Source organism: Temnothorax nylanderi, unplaced genomic scaffold, assembly GCF_030848795.1.
Source record: "Temnothorax nylanderi isolate EJ_2023f unplaced genomic scaffold, tnyl_v1.0 TNYL_tig0035_pilon, whole genome shotgun sequence".
In the NCBI taxonomy this organism is placed as follows: Eukaryota; Metazoa; Arthropoda; class Insecta; order Hymenoptera; family Formicidae; genus Temnothorax; species Temnothorax nylanderi.
The window spans coordinates 630,641-657,793 of NW_027249097.1; the positions used below are offsets into that span (position 1 = coordinate 630,641).

Sequence of the window (27,153 nt, forward strand, 5' to 3'; positions counted from 1 at the left end):
CAAATATTTATAACGGTTACTAAGAAGATGAAAAAATTGATTAACCTTTAGAGGCCGGGAAAAGAACTTGAAGACTTTTTTTTTTTACTATTTTTCCCTTATTCAACACACAAATTTTGCCTGAAAACATCAAATAGCTTGTGTTTTTTGGGTGGTCGATATTTCGACCACCCCCGGCCTCTAAAGGTTAAAAAATTATAATAATATAAATAGCGGAACATAGAATATATTGTGTTGATGTGTATATGTGCGCGCGAGTGAGCATGCGCATGTATTGAATAGCTCAGTCTCGAGCTCAATAGCAAAACAAATGGACGATAACAATCGATTGGAAGGAATTTTATTATGGTCTGTGAATAATGATGTATAGTTGTACTTACAATCTCGGGAGATTATTGGTCGTAGGTCGCAGTTGCTACTTGTCGTATTCGGAATTTGAAAATATCTTAATTTAAAGAAGCAAATAATATGCTATTTTCTAATGATCGACGAAAATAATGAAATAACGTTCCGGATAGAATCGCTTTTATTTATACATTGATCATATTCGACAGTTATAATAATTCATTAGCTCTCAGGTATTTCTTTTAAATCGTACGTATTTTATCATAGACTCTTACATTATAAGCACAATCCTAAAAATAATCGTATAGTTATATACAAATCATTTTATTTCGAGCATTGACTAATAATGCAAATACGTAGCGAGCTGTTATTATTACATATGTACAGTACGAAAGTGCACAGGAGGAGAAATTTTCTCTAGAATAAATTTCATTTCGCAAACATATTTAAATCATACCTAAGAAATTCGGATCTGTATCGTGAAATCCGAGATGTATATTCAGAACGACTCACAATTTGCGATCTTGATTTCAACAACAGATTTTTCTAATTTGTTACATATCTTTTCGTATAATCTCAAAATTATTATCATATCCATTTAGCTTTCAGAATATTTAATTCACGAAAGCTAGAGATATTACTTTTTATTAAAATTAATTCAGTTTTTCGAAGGTTCTACCATTAAAATTAAAGGCGCACAAGTTGTGGAATACTATATATGTAATTACTGCTTTCCAAAAATATCCATATGCAAATTGTTCCTTCGCAACAAACAATATGCCGCAAATCAACATTGCATTCAACTATGTATACATTAATATAATAAAACAACAGATTGTCGTAGATGACACAAATGTCCAAATTAAAAATTGATATATATGTTCGATTTCCGATGCTATAGATTATAAATTATATAAGTAAATATTTACGTTTATATGTAATAAATTTAACAATACTTTTATGTGATAAATTTATAACATTTTTATACAATATAAAATTTAATTATGAATAATTTTTATGTCTAACAATTTAATAACTAATAACAAATTCATATATCTATTTATATTTTCAGTAATTTATATTAATTAAAAACAAATTTAACATTTGATTTTATTAAAACGTATCAAAGTTTGAGCAAAACAAAATGCCTCTGCCTATAAGTGGAAAATTATGTGATATATGATTACATATTTATATATGATTACATATATATAATCTGTAGAAATGAGACATATATTAATCAACACAGGAATATATATTTTACATGTCTATGGCATCGGATAATCCAAACTCATAATACTCTGTATAATTTTATGATATAATTTTATTTTATTTTATGAAGAATTTTTCTATTTTTTAATCTTTCTAATTTTGCGATAAATCAAAGTTTTGCACTATATTCTGAAACGAGAAGCCATTAATTTGTCTGTCATGCTTGTTATCATGTTCCATTGACATATTGACATTAATGCTCTCGATGCATTTTTTGCTTTCATTTCATATAACTAAACCGTACAGAAAGAATTAAAAATAGCTTCACTTTATTTTATAAATATCTGCGAAGCATCTGGCGAAGCAGGAAAAATGAAAGAATATAAAATTATTTCTATTTTCCAAATTAATAATTTCTTTCCGCTCGAAGCAACACACAAGTTTTCTCTTACCTCTTTCTGATTATTATCACTTACATATCATCCTCTCCTAAAAGGTACAAACACTACATACTAGATAAGTACTTCTTTCTCATTACTAAGATGTAATTTATATGCTTACATATATATGTATTTATGTATATATGTATATGTATATATACAGGGTATCTCATTTCAATTTTCCTCTATAAAGATCTCCATACAGGCGTATAATTCGAAAGAAAAATGTGTAACTTTCATCTGAATTTTTCTTTTCAATAATCATTAACTTCGGAGACAATTACATGGAAATATTAAAATGAAAACTCTATGTATACATTTAAATAAAATGTACAGGTTTTTAAATTTGAGAGCATACACAATTTCTACAGATCTAGTACGTATTAGTCGTTACGCGCAACTATATAAACAAAATTTATTTCCTCCCCCCAGACGAGTGTTCTTCTTTCTTAATACTTTCATTCATCATTTATGTCTACTACTTACTGGCGATTGCATAATAAATATATAATATCCGCTAAGGACGATCTATCTCCCTTTAGTCTCTAAAGCGCATGGACATTACGGCGAAAGGGCGAGGCATTTTTGTGTGAGAATAAATTGTGGAAGTCGCGGGAGTGAGATAGAGAGAGGAAGGGAGGGAGAGAGTCTTCTTCGTTTCTGAGATTAGGAGCGACGAGTAACATGCGACAGCATCGTGATGGGTCACAGAGCGTCGCGATGCCATACCCATGTTTTCTTCGTATGGTCGAATCTGTGTGCCAGCCATTGCTGCTCCAGAAGCTGGTACCTGTCCTGGCTGAGGTACAGAGGCTTGCCACGTCTATAAGATTATTTGTAATAGTAAATAATAGAATATTAAATACTAAATAAGTTATTGCTTCTTTAAAAAACTAACTTGTAACTCATTACGAAAGAAACTTAAACGAAATGTATTCTTGTTTTTAATATTTTGAAAATTAAAATGGCAAACTTAATGCTTGATCATATTATTGTTCATATTATTTATTCTGTATCTTACAATGAATCGTACTTACTTTAGATCTCTATCTTCTTCCTCAAAGTCGTCGAGGTACAGAGATCCCCATAAACATGCTCGCCGACCGCGTATCACGATAATATAAGTCGAGGTCACTACGAGATAGATGCCAGTTCCACCTCCGCAGTCAATTGAATGCTAGATAAAGTATAAAAAAGTGTAAGAATCGAAAAAATATTTAGAAGTCTGAAATTCGCAGAAGAATGTGGTCTTACCCACATTTTCTCGTACATATAAATTGCGCTCACCTGAATAGCTTCACACACGTTCATCTGTTTACAACAATTTTGTTTAAGGCAGACAATAGTGCCGCACAACAAACAGATGCTGATCTCCTGCGGTACAGAATGACACTGGCTGCACTGTCGCTCGTGGTAATACTAAAAAAGGAATTAACATAGGAATAAAAATAGTATACAAATAATAGCAATATATAAATGTAACAGTACGTGAATACACATATATAATACATGAAAAAGCTGATTTATAGAATGTTTAGATTAAGATATTATATATCGTACTTTATTATCTATAACCATTTTGCATGGCTCGTCTTTCCTTTTTCTCCTTTTAGTCGAATTAATGAGCTCGCAATATATTTTTAAATGCAACGAGTATAATGTATTTTAATTACTGGCTCTTACCGTGAAGATCTTTTCGTATTCCCTTGGAAGACTAAGTAGCTTCGGCACGTGCCACGATATGTGTTGCTCCATTATCAGGTTCCGGGCCGGCTGGTGGCCTCGCCAATTGGCGAGAAATGCGATCAACTGATCGCACCAGAAGAGAGGCACCGAGACACTCGCTTCTGGTTCCTGCCAATTTAGCGCTACCGTTGAGTCGAAGCTGTCCCAGCTCATGCCTTCCGTGACTAGCTCCAGATAATATACCAGTCTCACAAACTCGCTCTGCGACGCTCTAATCACCGGCAGCGGCTGCTCGTACAAATGATAACGCAGCAATGCGGCCACTCGCAAAAACGGCAGGCACAATGACTGGATCTGAATAAACCGATCAAATAGAAATAATTAAAATACATCTGTAATATCCTGTAAAAGAATCACATCAATACATTTTAGGTGCTCTTAGTATAATAAAGTCCCTCTTAGAAATAATCAATTTGTGTTTACGCAAAGCAATACAAATTTTATATCACCTTCCAAAATATGTTATTATCGCTTAAATGTTGTATTATACAAAATGAGACATATAAAGCGTGACAAATTATTTCGTAAAATGCTAGTTTTAGAAGAATGTGAAAGAACATGTTTAGATAAAAGGTGTATTATATTTATAGAACGTACTTGTTGCTCGACGCAGTGTGATTTCACTCTAGTATAAGTGGGAGAGGCTGAAGTGGACGGTTTGTCGTCGTCCGTGCCGGGATAGAGTCCGCTTTCGCTGAAATACTCGATAATCTCGGCCAGTATGGTCTCGGAAGGCGTAGTGGCGCAGCTGCATCTCCTCTTTAGGATCGTATTTCGCTCTGCTCGCGAGAAGTTACAGCTTACCTGTAGTATTACTTGATAGTACAGCAAGTTGTAAAGGACCTTTACCACGCCGGAAAAGTACGCTGTGGAGAAAGGGGAATATTAATTAATTTGTTACTCGTATACGATTAAATGTGTCTGAAATATGCGCCACATAATTTATTTCGACGTAGAGTGCGAGAAAAAAATCCTTGAAACGTGCGTACTTTGGTCCAAGTGCAACGGCAACAGCAGTATGAATTGAATGAGCATAGCGGTCGGGTCTCGCAGAAGTAAAGGAACCTGTCTTTCGTGCGGCGTCAAGGCGAGCGAGGATGCCGATTCTCCCATCAGCGATATGCCAGATAGCTGTTGCCATACATGATGCACTGGCCATGTGGTCAGTACGCGGGCGTGCATCGCCAAAACGTGAAGAAGCGCGACTGAAAAAGTAATACATTTTTTTTTCCTGGTCAGAATCTTCATATTTACAGATTGATATTACGAATACACTAACTACGTACTGCGTTATTGCGTACAGTAAATAAATTAGAAGGCAGAAGAGCTAAATGGGATAGATTGGTAAATCGGAATCAAGAAATACTAACGTACCTATACAATCGCGTTTAGGCGTCAGAGGTATTGTAGTAGGTGGTGGAACGCACAACGATCCACCGCGTTGTACAAGTTCAATCTCAAAGTTAGTTCGAGCTACCGAGGTTACAAAAAGGAACAAGCTTTGGTGACTAGGTTTACAGTTCTTTTGTTTATACTTTAGATACGTGCAACTCGTCATATCTTCCATGGCCTTTCCCATCGCCACTGCCAAATTCGAAGAGACCTGGAAACGACAAATATATTCAGCAAGTACATCCTCTATATAATATCTCCATTCTCTATATATCCTAATTAAAAACATATAAGCTGTAATCATCAAACGTTAATACTAAAGCACGTAATTGCACGTAAAAATAATGCACATATACTGAAATAAATAATTAAAAATATAATAAATAAAAAAATCGCTAAAAAGAAAGGAAGGACAAGTTACTATATACGTACAGGATTTCGTTGTATCTCTTTGAGAAAAGTGTTCAGATCCGCGAGTATGGTCTCCGTGGAAGCATGACGAGATCGCACAATCGCCGAGCATTCGCCCAATTGCGGCGACAGCGGCAAAACAGAGTTGGCTAATTGTCGGCATAACGGACACAGATACTCGCCCCGTTCCACCGCTAAACTTTGCTGCCGCTGCTGACTACGAAGGGACTCTAGGTAGGATTTCAAACAGTCCAGGTGCAGATGATGACCACACGTTTGCACATGGACACCACCCTCCCATCCCAGATTAACTGAGAGCAGCCAAGACAACTGCCAAATAAAAAATATACAATATTAATTAACGTTAAGACATTGTATGCCTATTTTTTTCATCTGCTTGTAAAGAACACATATTTTACAAAAAATCTTACTAAACATTTAATATCGATTCACCTCGTTACCTCAGTTAAAATCATCTAACCATCATAAATATACTAAAAGTGTAAAGCTAAAATAAGATCCGGGATGTAGCAACATTTGACAGGAAGGATACCCATAAAACGAGCTTTGTTTTTTTTTCTCGTTAGATTAAATTTTGTTAGTCACCATACATATTTATCTTTTTCTTCAGAGCCAAGAATGTGTGTTGATTCATGTTTCTTTGTCCATCTGTCCAGGTCGTCAAATTTTCGTGTGCAAAAGGTAATGTCGGAAATTAAGGTCAATTCAGCAGACATCCAGTTCCGTGTGATACAAAAAGGTCAAATAATGCTTCTAGAACCTCGCCGTATGGCATACAATGTGTTAGTTACAATAGAGAAGATAGAGTAAATGGAAAAAATTTTTTTGAAGAATCGAAGAAAATACATAAAACACATGTAGGTACTGTAAGTATATTATTCGCTTACCGTATCGAATAAACGATTCATCTCGTCCATTCTGTGGTCGAAATGGGCGCCTCGGGTATCTTTCCTCGGTATAGGCGGATCTTCGTCGGACGTGGGAAGAACTAGTCTATCCGATTGTTGTCGTTCGTGGCCAATAATGCTAGTTGCCTACATCGAAAAAATGCGTACATATATATAACACGCAAATACATAAAAAATATTTTTCGTGCGGCAAAAGATAAGAGCATTACTTGAACTAATACAACGAGTCCCATCGGTTTGTCCTCACTGCTGGGAGTAGTTTGATTACATATCACACAGTCGTATTCCTTTTTACTAGTCAGTTTAGTCTCGTTCTCCTCCTGATCCCAGTCCATTCCGGATGCACCTGCTTCTTCTGTAAGAACAAGAAAAAAAATGGATTTCATATAATTTATTGACTGAGTGCCATAAATTTCTAATTCACACTTCTGTTGTGCAATAAAATATTACAAATGTCACAACTTTTATAAATATTTGTAATAATTTATACATACACATGCATATACACACAAAATAAATAATTTACCGGTCTTCATCGTTTTCTCCATAAATTGCTTCTGCTTGTTAGCGAAGTCCGCCATCACCTGCTGCTGCCTCTCCTTCGCCCTTCTTCGTCGTTCCTCCCGCTCACGAGTCTCCCTTTCGCGCTGTTCATCCTCCTCGCACTCCTGCATACGGGGCCACAATTTGTTCCTAGTCTCGATGATCGTCTGTTTACACATAGGGTCTAAATCCGCTATTTTCCTAAGTAGCTGCGATATGAAGAACGGTCCATCACCAATTCGCGATTCACTAGGCGACGATGATGTGGAAGAGCTACTACTGCTATCACTAGTGCTGCTGCTGCTACTGGCTTCATTGTCCGACATTGCATTTTGTTCGGGATTGTAGCTGTCTGGCACGCCCGATAATTGAGAATGTAGCTTTAACAGCAAGGAGATTATGCTCTCTCCCACTTTTACAGATTGCGGTTGCATTGGTCCACCCTGGAAGATGTAAATGAATATTTTATAACAATGAGTTAAATCGAGCTATAAATATATTAAGATATATATTACAAGAAGTATAGAGAATGTAAAATATTGTTAGAGGTAGTGTATGTTATATTACTTGTGGCTCTCTCCTTTTAAAATGTTTGTGAGGATTCGACGTGGATGGAACGATTTCTGTAGCCCTGTAATTAACCGGTTGTGCTGTGACTATTTCGTTTCCGGCCATAACTGCTGGACGTTGAGGAGCGGGTGGTAATGCTGGCTGGCCGCCGACTACATCTAATTATTATTAAAAACACATTATAAATTAAATAGAATATAATATCATTATTATATTACATATAGAAGGTTTGATATGCAATTAAATTTAACAGAATAAAGTATAACAATAAAAATTTAAAAAGAAAATCGAGGAGATGTTCTAACGAGTATGACTTTCGAGAAAGCTGCCTTTATTACATCAGTGATAAAGCTCAGTGATAAAAAAAATTATAAGTTTGAAAAACGTACTATTTGGTGAAGGAGGCGATTCGATTGCTAGAGCCATGGATTCTTCCCCGGATGGCGGCAAAGCTCTTTGCAAAGGTATCGTTAAGTCATCCTCACTGTTACTACGAGCTATGGCGACGATTCCGTCTTCAGGTACAATTGCCACATCATACTCCACTGTAATGTTTTAGAACGGTAACGATATTATATTTTATATAAATCATTTATAAGAAAAATAAGCAATATTGAGCAATTTTTGAAAAACACATATTCAACGTTACAATATACACAATCTACATCAAAATCTTGCTAACCACTTGTTGAAGGTAGTGCTGGCAGAGATGTAGCACTCTCGACTGACGGTAGTAAAGCCGGCAAGGATGATGCACTTGCGCTCGACACACCGTTGTCATCTCTAACGGGGCCTAGAGAAAATCCCAACACTTCCAAAGATACTTCCTCTGCGCCGTCATCCGCGCCGTCATTCAACATCAGGGATGTCGCCACTTCGCTCATCTCTCCTTGAATCTCCCACTCAAATTCGCCTAATCATTATTAAATAAATTAGCAATGTGTTAAATCATACTAAATATATTAGTATATATGTCACTAAATCATTATTACACATTAATATATTAAATAATTTCATCAATTTATAATATATTATTACATTGTGTTACATATTTCGTTTTATTTTTGTTTTCAGTATTTTCAAATTAAATAAATCGATTAAATTATATAAAAAAAATGAGGCAATAGAAATTCGATAAATTTATAACGTATTATACTCACTATCTGAGCTGCTAGGCTCTGACTCTTGGACTAGAATCACTCGAGGTATCACTGTCCTCAGATTTTCGGACAAGCTATCACTTTCGTACCAACCAGCCAAATCCATGTCCTTTATCACACGAGAGGTGCCACCGGTGTATTGACACAAAGGACTCACCTGAAAATAATTATATATTAGTCGAAACTAATAAACGTTTCTTAATAATTATATTGCTGTGTTAAATAATAGATACAATAGATTTAAAAAAGATATACTGTAAGAGAACATTAAAAATCAAACGAACAAGATAAGACATGCACTAATAAATCATTATTTATTTTATTTACTGCACAAAGTAATAATTTACGTGTAAGAAAAAGAATAAACTGCTCAAAGCAAGCTTAAATCAATTGATTTATCAAAAGAATCACTTACAGATTTATCTGGCGGTTCCGCAGTAATAACTGCCATCTCCAAAAGATAAATAGCCAATGCCATAACATGTTCAGATATGTTATGCCCATTCACAGCCTTATAGAGTATTATCAGGATCATAGCGTGAAAAACTCTGGAACGTAAGACTATACGAGGATCATCGTAGTCTGACGAAACCGGAGCCGGTTGCCTAAATGGTGGCCAGGGAGTTGCGCCGTTCTTCAGCTTGCCCGATTGCTTCACACTGCAATAGAAAAATATAATATTTGTCCAGAATGAAACATTTTAAGATAGGTGTGTTTGGCCGATACGTACTATTCTGTGAAACGATCCATGGATACTTGAAAGTCTCTTCTATGGACCGCTCTCAATAGCACATGTAGAGGATCGAACAACTCGTCCCACACGCGAGCCTTTGGTCCGTACATACCTTGTTGCATATTGCCACTTGCTTCAAGATTCGGAGCTCTATATTGCGCTACCTACAAACACATTACGCCGTTAAGTAAAACAAAATCAACGATGTCATTTAAAATTTATTAATAAATACATGTATATATCCAATACAAAAATTGTATAACGATTAAAAAGTAAGTTGTATATAAGTGAAATTTATATAAAAAGATAAAAATTAGAAATTAAAATGGGCATGATAGATATATCAACGTACATCGGCTAGAACAGATTCAAAGTCCCTGTTCTGAGTAGTTCCACACCGTTCCGGCATTAGTTCCATCAACTGACTATGCGTCTTATCACCCATACACAATAAAGTCACCATTTCGAGACGAGACATTTCAGGATCCGATAAACCTGATGCAAGAAAAATGTAAACGTTTGAATATGTATCGTATTCTTGCATGAATAACGATTCTATTATTTTCAGGATTATAAAATTTATTATATTAAAACCGACAGAAACTCACCGAGATTTGTTCTGACGTTGACCAACGTAGCCAAGAATGTTAGGCAGCTTTCCAACATCGGGGTATCATGCTCGCCCTCGAGATACTCATTTTGTGGGGCATGATACAGGCATAAACTCATCCATTCCCTCACGTGAAATCTGCATTAAACATTTTTTAACAAGTTAAATTATTTGTATTATTGATTCAATAAAAAAAAAACAAAAAAAAACGAGAAAGAGGATATTACTTTTCGATGACGGTTTTCAGAAAGACATCCGGCAGTAATTTCGTGGCGCATATTTGCAACAGATACAGATCCGCGTCCACCATGGAGTTGCAGAAGTTGCACTGTATGTAGGTCATTGCCTGGCCCTTTATTTGTAATCCATTGCGAACCCACAATCCATTCAGAATCTCATAGAAGGCCACCTGAAAATAGAAATACGCAAAGAAATGTTATTTATTATATTACATACACGATCAATGTCAATGATAAAATATCTTGCACTGGATATTCTGTAACTCTCCATAAAAATTTATACAATCATGATATATTATTGTAGCTATAGTGTGTAGCGACTGTAACATCACAGATTGTTAGAAACATCCTTATAAAGCTGTCGAGCAAAATATCTAGCTGACCTTCATTCATCTCTGGATATATGTACATCAACGTCACTAAATTGCGTTTGCAAAATACTTTTTGATGGAAGATATAAATTTAATCTCTTCATATCTCGAATGACACACAGCATTTAAGCCAACCGCACACAAACTTACATAAGAGCATGTCATATAATATTCTTATGTAAACATATGAAATAAATTTTAAAGCCCAGTAGACCGATTCTAGTTGTGTTTGATAAATTTATAAAATAGGTTGACAATTCTTTTCCTTTGACTCTCCTTTGCTAATGAATGTAGTAATTAATATAACATTATATTATTCAATTAGGTACGTACAATATATGTATTTTTACATATTTACTTATATTATACATATTAGATATGTATTATACATATCAAATAAAATAATGTAATAATGATGATAACTGATTCCTTTAATTCCTAAGTGGAACATAGGACTTCCTAGGTCTCAGTAATTGATTTAAATTCAGATGTGCGGGTGATTGGCCCACAGCATCCTATCGTGGTGGCAAATGGAAGGGATATACACAGCAGTTGGCAGCTATGTTTGAATCAGCGACTTAACGTCTCTTCCGAAAGACGGAGCCCAGTTTCTCCGCAAGAAAGTCTCCATTAATTTCTCGTGCAGGGGAGGGGAGGATGCAGTTTAAAATATTAAAAATCTGCGATCAGGACTCGAACCCGGTTCTTCGTGGTGTCTGGGGCTTTACCACTGGACCACATTGCCACCCCAAATAATGTAAAAAAATATATAAATATAAATATAAATAAATAATATATATACAACATAACAGAATATCTGATGTTAATATCATTACATTTTTAGGGAAACATATCTCGGACCCTTTCACGCGTAGCAGCTTTACATTTTACTTTCCACGTGACTGAACTTCTCGTATCTTCCATTTTTCCCTCTTCTCTCCAACATTACAATTATATGCCTATTTTACATGCGGACAGTGTAACGTAGCGCAACCGCAACGAACAGACCTACAGCGAAAACGGTGTAGAAGTGGTGGAGGCAATCGGGATTCGCTAACAGAAGGTTCGTTCCTCGTAGCTAAACTTTCCTTCGCCCTTGCCTCCGCCCTTGTCGCCCCCCTCCTCTCTTCCCCGATTTCGTCGTAATTGCGGGAACAAAGGGTCACATGTGTGTTCGCTACCGGCGAGAAGAGAGGAGGCGCAAAATGAAACGAACAGACCAGCTCCATTCATAGCCGCGGGTGCAATACCCCCTACCCGTTCTCGGCCCATAACGGTCGCCCCGTCCGAGTGCCAGCTTCCAAGCCGAGTGAACGGCTGCAGTCGTTCAGTCCCCGGCGTGTTGGCGTGTGTTGGCGTCGCCAATCGCAGACGGCGAGTGCGTGCGCGCCCATCCACCCGACATCTTGGTCTTCGTCGGCTTGGTCTTGGTCTTGGTCATTGCGTCGTTTTCCCCGCTTTCATCCAAATGGCCAGGCACCGTCCAGCAGAGCTAGCCCTGCTCGTCGTCCTGGCGTGCGCCGGCTGCGCCTTCGGCGTCGGCCTGAACGACGCGATCGACCTAATCAGACTGGGCAACCAGGCGGTGACGGAGGTGATGGAGTCCTGGGACTTGATCGCTCAGCGTCTCCCCGCCGACAAGCTGCCCGGCGAGAACCTCGTGTTCATGAAGATGATGGAGCGCGAGCTGCTCAAGCAGATGAACCACATCTCCAAGCAGATCGACGAGCACCAGGAGCGGATGGAGAACAAGGCTGACATAATTCTGACGCAACTGCTGCAGCAACTTCCTATGCAGAGCTGGCTCGACAACAGCCTGAGAGAGCTTGACCACTACGTCGGCCAGGTGCAGGGGCTGTACAAGCTCTTCGAGATGTACTCGAACAATCCGGACAAGTATGAGAAGTACACGATGGTGCAGTTCGCCAAGACCTGCGTGTCGCCGAGACTGGGAGAACTGCCGGACGTCCTGAAGTCGATGCACAGGCTCATGGTGCCGTCCGAGCAACAGGTGTACAACAGGAGCATCCTCGTGCTCCTGGCCAATCAGATGCAGGTAGGATGCTCGGCGTGTGTGCGAGAAGAGATGGGTTTCCTGGGCTGATATTAGACAGCTTAGACGAGAATAAACGTAGCTTCCAATTAAGTATCCTCCCCTTGAAAGAATTATATTGATTCGTGGCTTCGTTTCATTCCTCAGAGAAAGAATATCGTCAATACCGGCGTCGGTTTAGAATGGCTTTATTTTTAAACAAACTTTTCTTTAAACAGTTTAGCTCTGATTTTGCGTGGATATTTTTCAAAAGCAACAATGGACATTGTTGCCCTCTTTATTAGTATTAGCGCTAATAATCTAAACAAATATCTACGTGGCTTAAGAGCCAACTGCGGTTCCTGGAAAGAATGAACGTGATTCATCCGCTCGCTTTGTTTCGTTCTTCGACGGAATTTTTGTAGCTATCCGTAATAACATCTCATCTCTCACGAATTTAGCATTTTTTTAATATTGTGATAATTTAAATTATTAGTGCCTATCAGAAATATCAAACGGAATAATTTCTTCTAAACAAAACTCAATTTAACAAGATTTTCCGTGTTCACATTCCATGAAAACGATCGTTTATTGCAACCTGAATACCTTGAGGCACAAGAAATGAATTAAATATTCCTTCAGCTATATGAGAAGAATGTGTGTCGTAATAAACAAATAAATACCGCTCCTCGACTGTTAAAAATATTGCAGATGCGTATGAATCATTCTAAACAGGTAAAAAATGTCTTCCGCTTTATCATGTGTCGCTACATCTATCACATATTATTACTATTATTTTATTTTATTACTACATGTAATTATAAATATAAATTTCTTAATTTTTTTCTGCACATCCGCTTTATAATCTGTCGCTTTCAGTTTGCTATTTATTACATGATTTGTGAAGCTTGTTTTATTCAATTATTATACACTTATATTATATTTTCTCATCTCATTTTATCATTATGTTTTTTATATGTTACGTCATTTCCTTTTTCATCTTTATATCTTGCACAATTTATTATTTTTTATGCAGCAGATAAAGGGTGACAATTATGCACGCTCAGGTACGCGTGTGAATAATAACAAAGACTCGCAGAAAGCGTCTAAAGAACAGCAAGATAACGTGATGAACAGGAAGGACTGTCATCCGCACGTTGCCTGCGTGATCTCGTGCCGGTTTAGAGAAGTCACGTCACATACAAATTGTAATACAGAAATTATAGTCACGAGTCTCATCGTGGTCGACGGTAAGCGGGAATTTAGATTTCAGGCGACAGAGCGCAGAAAGCGAGAGCGCATTCGATACGTTGAATTGACGAGCTTGGGGATCCCGTGTTACGAGCGAGCCGTGGTCCGATAACATCGTAACAGGAACCCCGCTGTATGTCCATTAAGCGGCAGGCAGCGGGCGTTAGGTACCGAGAAATGGTATCGCACTTTGGATCAAGTGACCGAGTCGCATCGGCCCCCGCCGCGATTTTATTTCGACGTTATTATCCGAAGAAAGAAAAGGGAAATCGTGATGTCGACGGAAATTCTCCATTACTCGATTACCCCGGATACGCCGCGACAAATAACACGAATCAGTGAATTAGCGCGAGTCACTTGCGTTAAATGACGATCAGAAATGTATGGATTGTAATTTAGCGCTCATTTCCAAATCGTCGCTTACGACCGTACGCTAAGTTCGTCTTGAAAGCAGAAGAAGGAAGAATTACGGATATAAATTCAATCGTGATTTTAATTTGCAGTTCTCCGCGGCTCTTTGTAATCTCCATTTTTCTGAAATAGTGGACTTGATATATGGCTACACGTTCTCCCGATCTAGAACTAAGATTTCCCGAAACGCGAAGGCGTTGAGTAGCGCCAGCGACTGAAAGTCAACAGCTTTTTGCAAGACTGAGCTTCAGACGAGCGAGAACGACCAAACAAAACTGTCACCAGACTTTGGCAGAATGTCAATACGAGTTTTAATCGCAAAGCTACACGTGGAAAAGTTTCGATAAGTGGCAATCTCAAATGACAATATTTCTGCATTAACTTTCCATGTAACGTATAAAAGTGACTCTTTTCATCTGGCACTTAAATATTTTCCTATTTAGCACTTGAAATTCTCCCAAGCAACAATCGCGAGACCAATTTCCGCGCGAGTAATGCCTCTCGCGTCTGCTACATCTCTCTTCTCCGAGTGCGTATGTACCGGGTGGGACGAGAGGAGGGCGCGCGGAACATGCGCACGGAGAATACACAACATCATAAAGGACTGATGTGAATAACGTGGGGGGAGAGACCAGAGGTGGGCAAGAGACATTGACGCATAATGCGAGACCCAGTCGAGCGCGGTCGGCCACACGGCAGTGTTGCTCTTACTCGCTGATCCCGAAAAAGTAAGAGCGGGGCTTGTTACCCGCATTCCGTGGATACGCGACCAACTGTGCCACGCGAAGGTGCTTCGTCGGCGAATTTACCAGCAAAATTTCGTCTCTCACTCCCGATGGATTGTGACGATCGAAAGGACTAAACGAATCGGAATGGAAATCGTGTAAAGCGTGTTCTAAATGCAAATTGTTTGAACGCGTGTGTCGTCAAGGGATCGCGATTTGAACTTCAAAAAGCATCTGAGAAACATCTGCAAAGTATCTGAAATATTGTGAAGTCTCTATAGTGATACTTTTGGATATTTTTTGTCTCTTTCCAAAAGCTGTTTTATCATTTTAACGATTAGATAAATGCTAAAAGCATTTGAGAATCTTTTAGATAGAACGTTGCATCCTTCAGAATTCTTGTTGTCTAGCAAATATCTTTTGTCATTCCCTGCTTATGTTCATTTATATCAATGCAGATTAACTTTAATTTCAGTTTAACTTACTTTTTATCTCTTTTTAGTTCTAAAAATTAGAAAAAGAGATAAAAAGTAAGTTAAATCAACATTAAAGTTAATCTATAAGTATCGGCAGAGATGGACATTAGTAATTGATATTTGAAAACTATTTCTTCAACGAATAGAATACTGGTATAAGTTTATTTTCCTCAACTTTATGCTTGAACTCTCGATTCTCATATTCGCATTAACACGCGACGATTTTAATTCCTAGGATTGGATTAATAAGAAACGTTGATTAACGCTTTTTTACTCGCGATCATCGTCCAATATTACAAGCTTCAGTTTCCTGAAACTGTATCTTAGAGCGTGAGCGGAAATCACGAAGGACAAAGAGAGACGGAGAACACGGGGGGAAAAAAGAGCGTTCGCGTTCGCGAAATATTCCACGTTGTTATCTCGCGTGTAACAGGAGTGGTTATTTAACCATACCGTTCGCCGGAGAAAAACAGTGTCACCCAGTAGTTCCTAGCCGCTCTAGATCATGCATTAACGCGTCATTAAGAGCCGCCGTCGCCTCTCTCTCTCTCTTCTCTCGTGTCACGACCCCCCCTGCGATCACGATTGTATACATCTTCCCGCTCAGTTGATGACGAGCTCGCTGACGCGAAAAGGTCGTTCGAATTTATTTTGCGGATTGCTGTCGTTGAGGATATAGAATTGAAGTTGAATTAAATATTAACGTAGGATAAAATGAACGACAAGAATCAGTATTGAATACTAATAACGAAATAATACATTCACGCGTTAATAATAGCAGTAAAAACAAAAAAAAAACAATTTAAAATACGATTCTGGATTTTCGTCTTCGTGTCTTCAGATCAAGACTCGTCGAGAAGATAAACAAAGAGGAGAATTGAAATCCTGCCGAGCGGACTGCAAGCAAAGCGAGTGAGTCATCGGCGAAGGTTCGACTACGAGAATGAGACACTTCACATGCTTGCTGACACTGGGCGCGTTGGCTGTGGCAGCCTTCGCCGCGATCAAGAATGACGCGTCGCCAATCGACTTGGCCAGGCAGACTTTGTTAAACCTGGAGAAGGAGCTGAGGACCGATCTGGCCAATCAACAGAAATGGACGAACGTCGAGGCGCGGGATAAGTACCTGCATCTGATCAAGGCGTACAAAAGATTCGGCAACCAGTTGGACGAGCGATTCCCCCGGGATCGGGAGAGCTACCTGAGCTCCTTGGGCTCCCTGTGGCTTTGGGCCCGGGCCCAGAACGAGATCGAGAGCGTCAACGGCCTGTACGGGGTGTTCCGGCAGATGCAGCGCGAAATTGTCGACCTGAACGCGCCGGTCAACGCGAAACAGCTGACGAATTTCGCCGAGACGATCCTGCGGGATCCGAACGCTGCGATCCCGAGAGCGCTCGACCGTATCGCGACTCTGATCGTCAACGAAAAGTTGTTCATCGCGGCGTATCAGGTACCTAACAGACGGCCGCAAAGATTGTATCTCCACAGATGATATTTTTCAGAGAAAACATTTTTTTTCCCCTCAAGATACGGTCTTCTCTACGGTCGTCTCTATTGGAGCGAGATAAATACTTGTTTACAGCAAGCAGATACTAATAACTTAAGGCTTTTAGTCGAGGCTTAAAGTCATTTTCGTAGGTCCAAGAAAATTCGTGGCACCTGCGGAGAATTTAAATATCACAGAGCGATGCGTTCATTCCCGATCGCAAAATAACATATATTCGTCTTCGAAAGGTTTGCAAAGTATTCTTGTATGTGCAGGAAGCGTCGAACCAAATGTGCAATGAGATGCAATCGTCGCAGCAACTGCTGTACAATTTGTATAATGCCGTAGCGCTGACGGAGATCAAGGGTTACACTATGATTCAATTCTCATATATGCTATTACGTCTGTTTGATGAAGGTACGTGGTACCGACGATCACGTTTAAATATACGGCGTCCTACATACAGTATTTTCGTCGCGCGATCTGCACGGAGCGATTGAGATCAATCTTTTTTTCGCGAGGTTGTGAATGAAATAGATTGCATATATAGATATCACAAATTAAAACTTGAAGCTGATAACAATTTGTAAAGACACTCTCGACGTTAAAGATTAAATTTGAAGTATCTAAAAGGGCTAACGTTTATGTTTATATTTATGTTTCTGTTCGGAGTTTAAACTCAGAAGTCAAATATTTACACGCTTAACGACCATGGATACTTTAGAACAGAATAGAACTTTGCTTTCTGTCTTGTTATATTTTGTTATGATATTATGGTATATTACGTTGTGTTATGTATACAAATGTATACGTTACACAATGCATACATTTTACATAACACAACGTAATACGAACCAGAAGCCATCCAAAATCGGGGAATTGACAAAGATTAAGAAATAAATGAGATAATAATAAAAAAAAATTAGTTGCACGCGTCGCGAATCGAAAAAGATAGTCGAATGCGATTATCGATTCGAATATATCTAATCCTTATAAATCTTTTAAATACAGGCAGTAACTTTAACGAGGAAATACAGACGCTGAAACATCAATACGCGATAAGGACATCCGAGACGTTGAGAGCCGTGAAAACCGCGATGGCCTTTGCCCCAAGAAGTCTTTGGAGATGCGATCCGAATGTGCACAAGTTAGGTAAAGTCTTCTAAATAAAGATAATTAAATTATACAGATATATACGTCGCAAAGATATCGATAGTTTATATGATTTGCAACTGGATGTACATAGTTTGCATACACGTTACCGGTTTTTATTTAGATGAAACCTATACCGAGCTGAAACAACTATTCCAAGGCTTTATCGTAAACGAAGTGGATTTAAACACCCAAGCCACGTGCAAAGAGAACTGCGCTTATTATGGATACAGTAAGGTGTACGGTTGCTATCAGAATCAATTTTGCGCGAAACAACATCAATGTAATGGAAAGATATTGAATTGTGAATACATTGATTCCGACATGTGGATCTGCCCCTCGGTAAGTATTTTTTAATGGAACATATTCTGTTCAAAGAATTGGAAACTAAAACGACTAAAAGAAAAGCAATCCCGAAAAAATTATAAATTGTGCACTGTTGAAAAGTAAAAATTAAATTGTACAACTCAGAAAAATAATTAATTGTAAAATTAAATTTAGTATCGAAGGGATTAAAATTAAAATAAAAACAATTGAAGTTACAATAAAATTAGAATCTCAAAATTTAAAAAATAATTTATTAGGAAATAGAAAAAATATCATGAATAAAACACTACGGACTTAAGGAACCTATTTCGCACTTTAAAAAGTAATGTAACGTAATTTATCAATCACTAATTTAAACTTTTTCGCATTCTAGGACAGAAACAGTAGTAGGCGATACGATTATATCGACTATGAAAATGGTCTTCATTATGGAAACGCAAAGTCGTGTTCTAGAGATACGATTAAAGTCGACAGCTGGTGGCGGTGGCTTTTCTGGCATTGCAGCTACTGTTTTTGCTACTGCGACGATCAAAATTCGAGTTCCGACCGATATTTCAGTCTTCGATCCGTCGTGTCCGATATCTCGCACAATAAGTAAGAATATCAAATAGCTTGAGTAATAGAGATCAACAGAACAAATCTCAAATTTAATAAGATTAATAGAATTCATAAAATTCAATAGAACGTAATAGTACCAATAGAAAGTAATTTATATCAAAGATGGGTTGAAGGTATAACACCTATTTACTTATAGGGTCATAACAGGAGTGAGATTGAAGAAGATAAACCGAGTTATTCATATACAAATTCAAGAGGGTCAGTTACTTCCACGTGGGGCGATTAATGCATCCACAATCGAATGGCAATCAGTCGATGCCTTTTCAATCATGGACCCTAACATTATGAACGGCATCGACTACCATAAAATGGAATGGGAAAAACGCGCTTTGGACCTCGACAATCTGTTGTCATTGCAAGATCATCTTTTGACAGGTAAAAATGAAATCTTTTGAAATCTTAGCACGTAAATTTTATGCGAATGTGCAACGCGCATCTATCCGATATAAAATATAAAGCGTTCTTTAAAAAAAAAATTCGATAAACATTATAATATTTAAAATCTGTTTCAGGTATCCGGTTCCGAATGGTTGGTAGCCGTCTGAATTTGGAAATAATGATATCTCCGTTTAACTTCACATCCGGATTGTTAATTCAACCTAAGGAAAAGAGCTTCTGGCACAGCAATGACGTTACTAGCAGGTGAGGTTTACTCCCTTCTTAGCATGGCAGTGAGACTTAATTTTTCCGCGCGCGATAACACTGTCCATTGATCGTATGTCCATGTTTTTAGAACCGAGTTGACATACACCGAACCCGACATACCGATTCGCAATTCCTTGCTGAACGTACCAGACTCCGGGGAGAATCAATACTTGAACTTCGCACCGAGCGATCGACGCAAGGACGCCGCACAAAGCACGATTCCCTTCATCGACGTTCAACCGGTCACCCCGAATCCGCCGGTACCGCTCTCGGGCGCCGGTATCTTTCACAAGGGTCGAAAGGGCTCAGGCGGATTCGTCGCATTGAAATTGACCACCTACGATTTCGCGCCCCACCTACAGATCGATCTGCCACCGGCACCGCCGGTTCTCGAAACTCCGAATGAGATAAAAGCTTCGTAGAACCCTTTTCGTATTTTTTGAATATTTTATCGAAATAATAATTAAAGAACCTGTGATTTGCCAAGGACCTCAATATACGTATCGAGGTAAAAAACGAAGATATGTATCGAGTTATTGCATACGAAATGTGTTAACACTTTCGAATGTTTCAGCTGTAGAAAAAAATTGAAATTTTTTAATAAAGCACAAAACGAAAAAAATTGATATTGGAATTTATCTAACATTCGAGATACGAAACATAATCTTTTATTATCTTTAACCCTTTCCATTCTTAGATTCTATTTTACATTCGATCGAAGTGTGATTACGAAAATGACTTCTAATTCCGAGTAATCTTTTTTAACTACGTATACCTTGTCTCCTTGAAAATTACTTAATTGAAAATGCAGAATCTCTGACGTAAAACCGAACATTTCTTATGCAATTAACAATAATATTTAAGTCTTGTACTCTCTGTAATATTACGTATAGATTTTTTATTAAACTTGTTATACTCATTATTAATTATCTCTCAGTAATATTAGTGAAAACTTTTTTAAGATTTACGATATATTTAACGAATCTCATATTGAATTTAGAAATATTGTAGATAAATATTTGTGACGGCACAATGCTGCCGTTTTCTTTGCAGTGCGATTTGGTTACCATAAAAAAAATATATATACATATATACACACACACATATATATCAGATTTAAGAGATTCCAAAAGATTATGATGTAAGAAAATATTTCATTTTAGATTTAAGATTAAGATTAGAAAAGAGTATCGTACAATGATTTTTTTTACCATATCGCGACTTTATATAAAATTGTATTATAAACCATCTCTCAGATTTAGTTTATAATTTCATAATAGACATTATTTGGAATTTTCGTAACTGAGTTCGTAATATTTTTGTACGTAATATTGTACGTCGATCAATTTTTTCTTCAGTTTTCCTTATGTGACAATTAATGTATATGTCTTTCAAAATAAATTGTCATAATGACGAAGTCTATATCTGCATATGTGCTGACTGTTTGGAAGTAATGTATCATAGATATGCATGAAGTCGACAAGGAATCCCTCATTCATCTCGAGACCATTAACCCTTTGCGGACCAAAGTATTTCAATCGTATTTCTATTAATCTAATTATTTAAATAAATAAACAGTCTGATCGAATATCAAATAATTCGTATATTGGTGCAAAAGTTCTATAAGGAGCATTACATTTAGAAATTAAAGGTCTTCGATTTTAAGAAAACTCGAAGAGCTGCTTTTGACAAGTTTTGGATTGTGCGTCCGCAAAGGATTAATTAGGACGGAAAGAAAAATGTGCACTCACCTGCACTCGCAGCGGATGCATCATGAGAAGATGCAGCATATCCGTGGGCGGCAATAATTCGTGCAGAGTTGCTCCCTGCTGTCGGATCGCTTGGCACATGAACACCGCGAGATACCGATGAAGCGGTAGATGAAACGATACTTGCAAACTATCACTCTGAAAAAAAAAAAAAAAAAAAACGATGAAGAAGAACGTATAAATTATAAATGCATTGAGGTACAATGTAATATGGAAAAGAGTTGCACTCACCACATTCGGATCCGTATAATTCACGGCATCGAGCCAATCCTGCAGGGCTGTGAGGCAGAAGCTGAGCACTTGTCGGCTTAATGACGCACTTTCAGGCCCACGGAGATGCGACACCAAGGCCCACATTGGATACGCGCTGGCTTCCAGCTCGGCGCTGAACGCCGCGTAATAGGTGTTGGGCTCGAACTCGACATGCTGACTTAATTCTCTCTGATTGACATTCATGCCTTGAAACATAGACAGGAAGTCAAACCACATTTCTAGGAGAGTATTATCGCTCATGAATCTAACGGCGACCGGCTTATGCGAGAGCACGTTGTTCAAGTCGGAAACCAATGGCCAGTAACAGTGCTCCTTCATCACTTGACGTCCGCAATCCACGACATAATGGAAGTTCTTATCTGGATCTGAAGTACAAAAATAAATCTTCCTTTCAATCTTACTGCTCCGTTTGAGTTTACATTTTAAGTCCATTTTTATTTCATCTTAAAAGAAGACTCGTACGTACCGTGCAAGGTATTTTGAATGAGTATTTTGCTCATCATGTATTTTAAACTAATAACCATAACGTGTAATAACTTCAATTGATCAACCATCCTTAATGCCAGCTTCTCGTTACTAAACAGCTGAAAAGTATAAAAGTTGACGATTAATACCAAAAATATAAAGAAATCGTAAATGAAAATTTGCCGTACATATTATTTCTTAAATAAAATTTAACGAGGTAAATACCTGTACGCTAACGTGCACAACTCTATTGCTCAACGTGTCGGGATCCGTGGAACGTTCGAGCATCATTGAGATCCTGCTGTAGTGTAACACAAAGGCGCGAGTTAAAGCCTCCTTGTAATCGGGATCCGGCAACATGTTCAAGAGCAGACAGACCAATTTCTGCGGAAACTCGTAAGCAACGGTCCAGAACATCAGTTCTTCCAAGAATGTGGTGTGTTCTAAGTGCTCTTGAAGTGACACGCATTCTATTTAAAAAAAAAATTAATCATGTCATTAAGTCGAATATACTAGTGCAAATTATTTTATTGTAAAAATCATTACTGATAACGAAATTATCGTGAAATTGTCCATATTGCAATATTAATTATACTACTTACCTTTATATTCGTCCGGAGGTTCAGGATTTGGTAGCGATTTCACAGCATGCTGATATATTTTGTTGCTATCCTGACAATAGCTGTCGTACTCCGATTGTCCCGTTAATACGGAGGGATCCATGAGACCTCGGTACTTTTGCGGATTCGTGAGAGCTGACGTCATAACGTGCCTCATTAATGCGCCCATGTTGTTCAAGTCGAGCAACATGGTCAAGTAAGCGTCTGCCTCGTGTATAGCACCTCTGTAATCTGGCACCCCCATTTTACTAAAAATAAGCAAAACAATAATCAATCATTAGAATTATTATTATTAACATATGTTACAATTTTATTCCAATATTCTTCTGAATTAAAAATCTTGAAAGATAATTCAAGCACAAATTTACAGGCACATTCTACGTCTTAGAATTAAAAGTCCAAGTAAACATAGATCTGAAAAAATTTCGTTTCTAAGATATGGTCATTTTAATTCTAAGAGCAGCACAAATTATGCAATTTTAAGATATGCATACTCCGAAATATGCATATCAGTTTACATCATGTGGGAAGAGAGGGAGCAAAAGGTCAGATACAGTTCTTTTACATTCTAAGTTTAAAGAAAGACCTACTTTGTGCTACAAACTCATCACTCAAGAAGTCGATAATAACTTTCGCCGGAGTATAATGTAATAAACGTACCAATTTTCACGTAAATGTTGTATAAGTCGAAGAATAATTCTGGGCATCATCGCCTCGGCTACGCACATCAGATTAGATGGTGCGACTGATTTATTTACAGCAGCGTTTGGCCCGTGCCTATCACAAAATCTGTAAGACAAAAAACGACAGTCAGCGATAAAGAAAAATAATTCATAAAGTATTCGATAAAGAATCGCATAAAGAAATCTGCGGAAATATCCCCGAGATAAATCTTACAACAGAGAAAAAGGGAGAGAATTAGTAATGTTTAAAGAAAATTGAAATTTTCTCGAAATCAAGATGATTTCAGTATATCCCGCAGATTTCCGACTATTGTATGGAATTTACTCGTGTTAATCATCTTACCCAGTCTCCTTCATCACAGACGTATCGCCACAATCGCATGCACCACCTGCTTGGCTGAGAAACATGTTGAAGTCGTGACGATAGTGATTTCCCTTCTTGAAACACTCGGTACACAAGGACATACAGGGAGATATGCCGCATGTGCGACAGCGATACGCTACAAAGTTTGGTGTCCACACCAGACCGCAGGTGGTAGCATTATCGTAACTGCGTACTGAAAAAAAGTAAGAATTTAATTAATAAACAAAAGCACAGTTCTAATTTACTGTCATAATACAATTATTGTCGCTTTGGAGTGTAATTTTACAATATACATTTCTGTAATTGTCATCAAGTTTCTAAATGTTTTCGCTATTTTATTAAAGTATATTAATAAAATTAATCTGTAAAATCTAATATGAGAAAAAAAATAAAAAAATACTTTGCTTCCAGAAAGAGAAAGACTATTCTGAGGAATAATTAAATTCTTCTTAATGTTCTATAGTTTCTATACACAGATATGAATAGTAATAAGTAATCTAAATGATGTTGTAATTATAAGTTGCTTAACATATTTCTTACTTATATACGTATAATAACGAATTTATAAAAATTAATGTTTCAATGCATAAAAATGCCCTTATGTAACAGTTTGGAACAGAAACTCAATATGATTTTTGTAACACAAGTTAAGCTAACGTCATCGACTATAGTTGCAATTCTATACTTGTCTTCTTGTGACTATATGTTTATCTGAAAAATTAGTGCTGCCAAATACGCAAATTCTGTATATTTATATCTGCGCGTACAGTTTATAAAACTGCAACATTGCAAATAAGGTATACGAAGCAAAGTGTGAAAACATTTATTATAATAAGAAATATAAGCGCCTGTAACTGTAACCAGTAGTAATTCTTGATATTTATATAATTTTGTCGTAAGATTGCATTATTTTGCTGTAAAATTAACTACGTTTACAAGTTCTTTCTATATCTAAACGTTGTGGAAAATTCATAGTATAGTGGACAAAACGCCGATACTTAAACTATTATATAATAATAGTTGTAAATGTTTCTATCAAATACAAGACGTTTAAAAAGAATGACAGCGAATTTATGCAAAGTTTCAAGATATTTCGATAGAAGAAAAAGATTCTTAACGTCTAGGAATTACTCTTTTTAAACAGATACAAAAAATTAATTATTTACCAGCAAAATCTTGTTCTCATGGATTTTATTAGTCTTTAGATGAGTCCCCGATCTTGGAAACTAATTTTTAATTTTTGTCTACACATTTCACAGCCTTTAAACCATTTTAATTTTGTCAGTATTATTCATTCCAATGTTTGACTCTTTCTTTTCAATGTGGCTTTAAATTTGTGATTATAATGGGCAAAATACATTTACCCAATAGGTCAAAAAGTGGAGTAGTATAAACAATACCAGACATTTCCGGAGTCAACGGTTTATCTGAGAAATTAAGAAATCAAAGGTTTACTTAACGACAGTTATAGCATTCTGAGGTATCATTGATCTCTTACAGTTCTGGCTATTTTCCATATCTATTTGACCACATAACGCGTTATATAAATTTGACCTTAACTCTTTTAGGCACTCCATATACGATATCGTAAATTAAATCTGTATTATTTATTGTGACAAAAATCGAATGCTAAATTGCTGTTTGTAAAAATAATTTTATCGTTTTGGATTTTCTGACGATACTTATAAATTCTAAGTAAAATGTCAGTTAAATTCTGATTTATAACAAAAGTATATAAATTTTCTCAACGAGTCGATAAATATTTTTTACACGATATTAGCAATTTGTTTCGAGCTGCATGTAAACATTTATCGCAAAAACAATCTTGTTCCACCTGCTGTGTCGACACTTCGGTCGACATTCAATAAATAAAATAATAAATGTCAACAACAGACAGAAGCCTTCTGCAAAACAATGCAAATTTTTTGCAGGATGCATATTCTGTATTGGCAAACTATGTTCCTTGTATTAACCGCTTCGTGTTACCTATTTAACAATAGAAACATAATTCATAGAGCTATTAATTTCGTCACAAGCCACCCATTCTGCCCGTCGCAGGACCATTTCATCGCTGATATCCACCTGTACTGGCGAACTCGTCGGGTGTCCGGCCACCAGCCATGAGCCACTTGCACCAGTCGATGGTCTCCCAGTCGTCGATGGGCTTGCTGGGATTCAGCAGGACGTCCAGCAGCTCGTTGAGGTACGGCGGGCAGCCGCCGGTGTCCCGGCCAGTGGTCAGGCTGATGTAGGCCGCCGCTCCGCGCTTGCCCTTGCCCATCAGCACCTGGACGTCGGGCGACGTGCTGCTGGAGGTCGAGGCCATCCTGACCCCGCTCGTCGTCTTACCCTTGGAAAAAGACGTCGTCGCCTTCGTCGCCTTCACGATCTCCTTATATAGACCCGCTCGGAGACTGTTTTTTTTTTTTTTTTACTTATTTTCGAGGGAGGGTCCGCGGACCAGGACCAAACGCTCGGTCAGTGGCCCCATATCAGCAGCGGGAAAACGCCGCTCCTCCCGATCCGGAGAACACCGTCGTCGTCGTCGTCGTCGCCGTCGTCGTTGTCGCGGCCGTGACCGACGGCATGACGAAGTCGGCGACTCCGAGCTCGGGGCTCCCCCCTCGCCCCCTTCCCGTTAACGTTAACTGACGTTAACGTTCACGGCGCCACGACGACTTGAACGCACGGACGATTTCCTCAGCCGCCTCCGCTTCGGGAAGAACGAGACACCCGCGGGGGAGGGGGGGGGGGAGTGTGCGACGATTGCACCCGGTTGACGAAGCTGATCGCGCCCAGCGGGCAAAATTGCGCTCGTTGCGACGAGACGAGACGACACGACACGGCACGGCACAGCGCGGTACAGCGACGGTGACGATACAGGGCGAATCGCGAGACGAGACGAGACGAGACGGACACGAATGCCACGCGAGAGGAGCGAAGCAACGTATCGGCGGATCGACGATCAACGATCGCGAGAACCGTACCGATCGACCGTCTCGCGGAGAAGGATATGAAGAGACGAGGATACCGATGACCGAAAAACGATGTGGGACTTCAGACACTCAGACAGTCCCACTGGCGCGTCCACTCCGATTTGCTACGAGCAGTACGAGGTACGAGGCTCGACGATCGCTGACCGGTCTGCCTTATCG

The 27,153-nt window shown here is 38.2% G+C and overlaps 2 protein-coding genes across 5 annotated transcripts; one reads left to right on the plus strand and one right to left on the minus strand.

The window, feature by feature from the left end:
• Positions 1 to 508: 508 nt before the first annotated feature.
• Positions 509 to 27,140, minus strand: Ubr3 (Ubr3 ubiquitin ligase). The gene is made up of 28 exons (XM_071703381.1): positions 26,081 to 27,140; positions 23,978 to 24,191; positions 23,612 to 23,740; positions 22,934 to 23,199; positions 22,557 to 22,801; positions 22,333 to 22,450; positions 21,825 to 22,231; positions 21,576 to 21,731; positions 10,319 to 10,500; positions 10,090 to 10,229; positions 9,834 to 9,976; positions 9,479 to 9,645; positions 9,164 to 9,407; positions 8,749 to 8,905; positions 8,271 to 8,501; positions 7,978 to 8,133; positions 7,586 to 7,746; positions 7,002 to 7,461; positions 6,685 to 6,830; positions 6,455 to 6,601; positions 5,568 to 5,876; positions 5,118 to 5,346; positions 4,733 to 4,948; positions 4,341 to 4,609; positions 3,681 to 4,037; positions 3,285 to 3,416; positions 3,035 to 3,174; positions 509 to 2,820 (listed from the first exon to the last, which is right to left on the minus strand). The coding sequence occupies exons 1-28, from the start codon at positions 26,322 to 26,324 to the stop codon at positions 2,703 to 2,705; spliced, it is 5,883 nt and encodes a 1,960-aa protein (XP_071559482.1). The 5' UTR covers positions 26,325 to 27,140; the 3' UTR covers positions 509 to 2,702.
• Positions 12,030 to 21,246, plus strand: Orion (chemokine-like protein orion). 4 transcript variants are annotated; one of them, XM_071703386.1, is made up of 9 exons: positions 15,041 to 15,123; positions 16,438 to 17,046; positions 17,358 to 17,499; positions 18,094 to 18,234; positions 18,359 to 18,576; positions 18,935 to 19,155; positions 19,316 to 19,554; positions 19,692 to 19,821; positions 19,913 to 21,246. In XM_071703386.1, exons 2-9 carry the CDS (start codon positions 16,540 to 16,542, stop codon positions 20,244 to 20,246), a joined length of 1,932 nt encoding a protein of 643 aa, XP_071559487.1. In that variant the 5' UTR covers positions 15,041 to 15,123; positions 16,438 to 16,539; the 3' UTR covers positions 20,247 to 21,246. The 4 variants fall into 4 exon arrangements, with proteins under 4 accessions (XP_071559484.1, XP_071559487.1, XP_071559485.1 ...); XM_071703384.1 differs by having other exon boundaries at positions 15,049 to 15,372; XM_071703385.1 differs by having other exon boundaries at positions 15,049 to 15,278.
• Positions 27,141 to 27,153: the final 13 nt, after the last annotated feature.

Coding starts and splice junctions, on each gene's coding strand:
- Orion (XM_071703383.1), top strand. CDS start 12,170: ATGGCCAGGCACCGTCCAGCAGAGCTAGCCCTGCTCGTCGTCCTGGCG. Junction 17,500..18,093: donor ATTACGTCTGTTTGATGAAG/GTACGTGGTACC, acceptor TTTTAAATACAG/GCAGTAACTTTAACGAGGAA. Junction 19,555..19,691: donor GCAAGATCATCTTTTGACAG/GTAAAAATGAAA, acceptor AATCTGTTTCAG/GTATCCGGTTCCGAATGGTT.
- Ubr3 (XM_071703381.1), bottom strand. CDS start 26,324: ATGGCCTCGACCTCCAGCAGCACGTCGCCCGACGTCCAGGTGCTGATG. Junction 24,192..26,080: donor CGACGAGTTCGCCAGTACAG/GTGGATATCAGC, acceptor ACTTTTTTTCAG/TACGCAGTTACGATAATGCT. Junction 9,977..10,089: donor CAACGTCAGAACAAATCTCG/GTGAGTTTCTGT, acceptor TTCTTGCATCAG/GTTTATCGGATCCTGAAATG.